At 49.4% G+C, this 5,870-nt stretch overlaps 1 protein-coding gene across 2 annotated transcripts in view; it reads right to left on the bottom strand.

Moving 5' to 3' along the window:
• Positions 1-1,097: 1,097 nt before the first annotated feature.
• Positions 1,098-5,870, bottom strand: part of SIDT1 (SID1 transmembrane family member 1) — a 48,546-nt gene continuing 43,773 nt past the window's right edge. For both annotated transcript variants that reach the window (XM_018572069.1, XM_018572070.1), the window contains 3 exons: positions 5,545-5,655; positions 3,829-3,942; positions 1,098-1,239 (listed from right to left, as the gene is read on the bottom strand). In XM_018572069.1, the coding sequence (XP_018427571.1) occupies positions 1,177-1,239; positions 3,829-3,942; positions 5,545-5,655 (288 nt within the window). In that variant the 3' untranslated portion in view covers positions 1,098-1,176. The remainder of the gene's footprint in view (positions 1,240-3,828; positions 3,943-5,544; positions 5,656-5,870) is intronic.

Genomic DNA, 5,870 nt, shown 5'->3' with positions numbered 1-5,870 from the left:
TCTTGCTGCATAAACACATTGAGGGGAATTGATCAAACCTGGAACAGACATAATCTGGAGCTGTTGCTTAGGGCAAAGAATCAGCTTCTCTCTTCTGTTTGTGCAGTTAGGATTTGAAAATGAAAGAGAGAAGCTGATTGGTTGCCACGGGCAACTGCTCCAGATTTTGCCTGCTCCAGTTTTGATAAATTCCCCTCATTTGGTTCTGTCTGACGGGTGACACCAAGATCCCTATGCTTTTTGTCCACTTTTATCCTCAATCACCACCAAGCCCTCTCATAGGGGGAGTTCTGAACCCCCCCCCCGAAAAGCGTATCATACTACTTCTGCAGCACCCTCATCCTTTCTACATTTCCAACAACGTCATGAGCCTGAGCTGGCACGGCCGCTACTACAATTCTGCAACCAAGGAGGTAAAAAAAACAAAACATGAGAAAGGTTTTCAGGATTCCGGCTTCTTGGCAAGATCCGACGCGTTTTGAGGACGCGTTGGGGGAAAAAAATGTACAAATCACATCCAAATAAATTACTTAGACAACGACAAATCTGGCCAAAGTTGGCGGCGGCAGCAGCAGTGTGGCACTGAAGAGTTAATGCGAGACCGACCCACGTGCACTGGAGATCACAGATCTTATAAAGACAAATTCACGTTACAATAAAATAGATTAAAAAAGTATTTTTTTGGCCCAAAGGGCAAATAGTTCTTCCCAGAGTTCCTGGTGCTGAAATATTTGCTGCTGTAAGGAGCGGTAGTCCCGGCAGCTGTGAGAGACCGCCGATAGACTGGCCGTCATTGGCAGGGGGAAGGTGTTTAGGAGCAGGGGAAGGAATGTGATCCCTATCACCCGATGCCAAATGTGATCCGGTCTCCGGGGGGGTTCCGGGCTGAAAATGTTCCCCTGGATTCAAGTTCAGAGTTTCCGATCGAGTCAGTTGTGCGCGAGCGATAACCATAGTGAACGCTGAAGACCGTAGTGGCCCTGTAGATGACACGGGAGCAGTGCGGCTACTTCCAGGCAGCATTTGATTGGTTTGTTCTTAGAGGACAAGTCCGCCTCTCCGGCTCCTCCGCTTTCCTCTAGAGAGGCGATAATCCCTCTCCGGGGCCTCGGACGCAGGCTTTGGGTGCGTGCCGATGGCAAAACGAAGGAAGAGAGGAAACGATGCCGCCTCTCCCTAAAAGACCGGAATCTTGTCTCTCCGAACCTCATCCAGATCGTCGTCCAGGGTGAGCAGGACCTGGAGATGGAAGCACACGGCACAACCTTTTAAAACTGTCATGGCCATGGAAGCCCGGGCTTCAGATTTAGTAGCGTTGGCGGGATCCAAGTAACCTGAAGATAAACTCAATGACAATCCTGGTCTGTTATAGTCAGTAATTCTAATACTGACACCTAGGCATATACCATATATAGCCGGTGTGATCGGGGCCGCTGCAAGGATTTTTGCCTACACATTGTTATAATTTTTTTTCTAATTATTTGTTGATTTATTTATTTTTAATATTACTATCGTTTTACTTTTTATCATTTTAATTATTATTTTTTTAATTTATTTTTTAATAAATGTTTATTTTATAATTTATTAATCTTTATTTTTTTTTTCACTTAAACTTTATTGCTATCACACACGAGCTAGCTAACAAACCCCTGTGTGATAGCATTTGGAGGTGACAGGTTCTCTTCATTGACCCTGTCCCCTCCAATACAGGAGTTCTAGCTCAGCGCTGTGCTAGAACTCCTGTGACAGCTTGTTCTGCCTGATGAAGGGGATCCTGTATGACCCCGAAACGTTGCAATAAGTGTATTGTTGCATGAAACGTCAATTAAAAGACGTTATTCTACCTTGGAGTGCCGGTGTCCATAAGTTCCTATATACTATTCAGACGGTGGCCATCCGGCGACTACTGATGCACCCAAACTATTACTACGGATTAGCGGTAAGGAGTGCAATGGGTACATGGACTGTAGCTGAGAGGAAGGGCTGCGAGTGCAGCTCTCTCCTCTCACTGTCTACTCGACACGGCGTGCAAGGTAGCCGGCGGGGTGGAGAGGAACATACCTGCCGCTCCTCTGCTCAGATCACACCTGTCAGCGCTCCCTCTCTCTCTCTCTCCTCCTGGCCGCTCTGGAGCTGCAGCGGCCGGCAGGAGAGAGAGGGAGCGCTGACAGGTGTGATCAGAGCCGCCGCCGCGGCCAGTCGCATTTTTCCGCCCTCCCCCGCTGGCGCCGTCAAGCAGTTGCTTGACCTGCCTATATGGTAGCGCCGGGCCTGGGTGCGATGAGGCAACTAAGCCATGGAAAGCAACCAGAAGGTACGCAAAGGGCTTCCTGATCATGTGATCACTGTGATTGGCTCATTGATCTCGTGATCGGGATATTGAACAGGAAGAAAGGAAGGGAAGGAGCGCAATAGACTGGTCTATTTAGCTCCACAAAGTCTGCGCCAGTTAGTGTTGCGCTCCTTCCCTTCCTTGCTTTCCATTCAATATTACACAGTTAGACACCCCGGTCTAATAACACAAGGAGCCGCACAACGGCCACAACAATCCCCCCCCCCTCCCCCCAGGAGTGCGCTAACCAATCAGTCTTCATTTCCCAACTTCCCATCTGAGCCCATCCTACCTTCTACCAACCGTCGCTCTGTGATGGGGAGTGGCCAGTGACAGTCACAGTGCCGGGAATGCGTGCGTTTGTGTGCATTCCCGACACAAAGCAGCAACGTGCATATGTGGCAGCATGCACTAGGCCTCCTTGCTGCCACATATATGCCTAGGGCCACTGGGAAGGGGTTCAGTAATCCCTTTGCTACAGGTTTCATATATAATGAGGGCAGCTGTGAGTGACGAGGAGGTTATCGGAAAAACATGCAAATTAACCCCCTTCTGTCGCTACATCACAGTTCTCCTTACATATATAAGTAACACAAATTCCATGCTCTGTGCTTAACTAAATTAAAATTTTATGTATTAAAAGGACATATAAGATTTTTTTTATTTGTGGCATTACTTTAATTTAAAAAATTGCTGTTTTTTTTTTGTGCTAATAAATGCACACAACTGATTATTTTACTGCTGTAATTGTAGCTGACAATTACAGTTTAAAACACAGAAATACTGCCATCTCCAGGCTACTGTGGTATCTGCAGGTTGAAGTTTTAATTTTGTGAATTAAAATTTCTGAAAACGTGCTTCCTCCCCTCCCGCTCCGGTGCCCTATGATGGCAGAGCTGATTGGTGGCCACAACCCCCTTATAAACAAGTGCCCTCGCGCAGACTAATGCTGAACTAGAAAGGAGGCGTGTCTCACCGGGTCTGTCAGATTACAGATTGCACAAGGCAGCATGGTCAGGCAACTATTAGACTGCACAGCCGTGTTTAAATCACACAGCACGACTGCTATAGGAAAGCATAGGTAACATTCCCTAAGCCAGGGATGTCCAAACTCCGGCCCTCCAGCTGTGGGTGAAACTACAAATCCCATGATGCATCTCTCTCCGGGAGTCATGTCTGTGGCTGTGAGAATCTTGCAATGCCTCATGGGATTCGTAGTTCCACCACAGCTGGGGGGCTGGGGTTTGGACATCGCTGCCCTAAACCCTCCAGGATTTCCTCCTCCATGCTGTGCCTCATGGAGCCTCTGTCCAGACACGTGGTGCCACCTGAAGGCTGACCTATCAACTGCAACACCAGCTTCTGCATGTACGATGTGTGCAGCGAGTCCACCAGTAGTCAGGCAGCAGATGGTTCTTACTCGGACTGGTGTACCCAGCCCGCAGTGTGGGTAAGAGCTCCGCCCATTCTTGGCGCACATGGTGGAGCTCACTTACCAGGAATGAGAAGAACATGGCAGTGGCTGACAGGAAGTGCCAGATATCGTGGTCATCGTAGAAATGCATGAGAGTACACTCCCGATTCTTCTCCCGAGACTGCGCCGGGGTCTCCTGCAAAAACACACAATGCGGCGGATGAATACGGAGCGGTAAAGTGCCGTTTTGTCGATCTGCTGCTTCCATCTTCTCAATTCCACAATCAAGGGCAGAATTCAGACAGACTTGTCCCCTCTGCCCTGTGTGGCGGGCGACCGGGTCTCCTCAACGCCCACTTTTACCTTCCTTTCAGGCACAGCTGGTGTTGGCGCTGCCTCGATCACTAAACATGTGTTACGTCTGCCTTCCATCATCTGCTGCTCAGCATCACCCGCCCACTGTACACTGGAACCATTGTTACCGTGTTTCCCCAAAAATAAGACACTGTCTTATATTTTTTTGGGCTCAAAAAAACACACTAGGTCTTATTTTTGGGGTAGGTCTTTTTTTTTTAAATGTACAACAATCCACACTTATTCATGTAAAAAAATATGGTGGTCAGGGCAATCAGGGGTGCCGTACCTATTGATTCCTCACAGGCGGAGTGCCTTTGGTATCACTCCGCCTGTGACAGGAGCCGGCGCTATAGAGGAGGCGTCGGCTTATGCGGCTCTGCTCCCTCCACTGCCGCCTCGCTTCCTCTAGCGCTGGCTTTGTTGGTACCGCTGATTCTCTCCCGCCTTTCTTCAAGTTCCCCCTTATGACACCACCGGCCCCGGGAATGGTCACAACTAGGTCTAACATGGCAGTGGCTGACAGGAAGTGCCAGATATCGTGGTCATCGTAGAAATGCATGAGAGTACACTCCCGATTCTTCTCCCGAGACTGCGCCGGGGTCTCCTGCAAAAACACACAATGCGGCGGATGAATACGGAGCGGTAAAGTGCCGTTTTGTCGATCTGCTGCTTCCATCTTCTCAATTCCACAATCAAGGGCAGAATTCAGACAGACTTGTCCCCTCTGCCCTGTGTGGCGGGCGACCGGGTCTCCTCAACGCCCACTTTTACCTTCCTTTCAGGCACAGCTGGTGTTGGCGCTGCCTCGATCACTAAACATGTGTTACGTCTGCCTTCCATCATCTGCTGCTCAGCATCACCCGCCCACTGTACACTGGAACCATTGTTACCGTGTTTCCCCAAAAATAAGACACTGTCTTATATTTTTTTGGGCTCAAAAAAACACACTAGGTCTTATTTTTGGGGTAGGTCTTTTTTTTTTAAATGTACAACAATCCACACTTATTCATGTAAAAAAATATGGTGGTCAGGGCAATCAGGGGTGCCGTACCTATTGATTCCTCACAGGCGGAGTGCCTTTGGTATCACTCCGCCTGTGACAGGAGCCGGCGCTATAGAGGAGGCGTCGGCTTATGCGGCTCTGCTCCCTCCACTGCCGCCTCGCTTCCTCTAGCGCTGGCTTTGTTGGTACCGCTGATTCTCTCCCGCCTTTCTTCAAGTTCCCCCTTATGACACCACCGGCCCCGGGAATGGTCACAACTAGGTCTTATTTTCGGGGTAGGTCTTATTTTCGGAGAAACAGGGTACCACCCCAATCCTACCGACTGTAATTGATAATGTCCCAATGCGCCATGGGACATGTAGTTTACTGAGGCTTTGCAAAGATCCCAAGGATGAGGCGATGATGCCGAGAGGTCATACTGAATTTGGGGGAAGTTACCTCCCAACTGCTCAGGGTCTGGAAGAAGAAGTACAAAGCTGCAGCCCAGACTCCGGCGGTGGCAACGATGCAGAAGAGCGGTAACGGGCGGATCCTCTCTGCGCTGCGTAACTGTAAGAGGAAAAAAAAGGAAGTGGGTGCGATGTATTACTCGGTATGGACAGCATTACACCTCTGACAGTCTCCTGTGACTCGTTGACACTAGAGGCCCCCGGGCATGAAAGGGCCATTCAGTGTATTCTATGGCTGTGCTTACAGTAATATGCAATAGTCTGTGATTGGCGGACACCGCTGCCCCTCCCTCTCCAAGTCTGAGCGCTGCCTTC

The sequence above is a fragment of the Nanorana parkeri genome, unplaced genomic scaffold, assembly GCF_000935625.1.
Source record: "Nanorana parkeri isolate BGI_ZX_2015 unplaced genomic scaffold, ASM93562v1 scaffold1924, whole genome shotgun sequence".
NCBI classification, from domain to species: Eukaryota; Metazoa; Chordata; class Amphibia; order Anura; family Dicroglossidae; genus Nanorana; species Nanorana parkeri.
The sequence above is the reverse complement of the archived record's forward strand: the minus strand, read 5'-3'. Positions and strand labels throughout refer to the sequence as shown.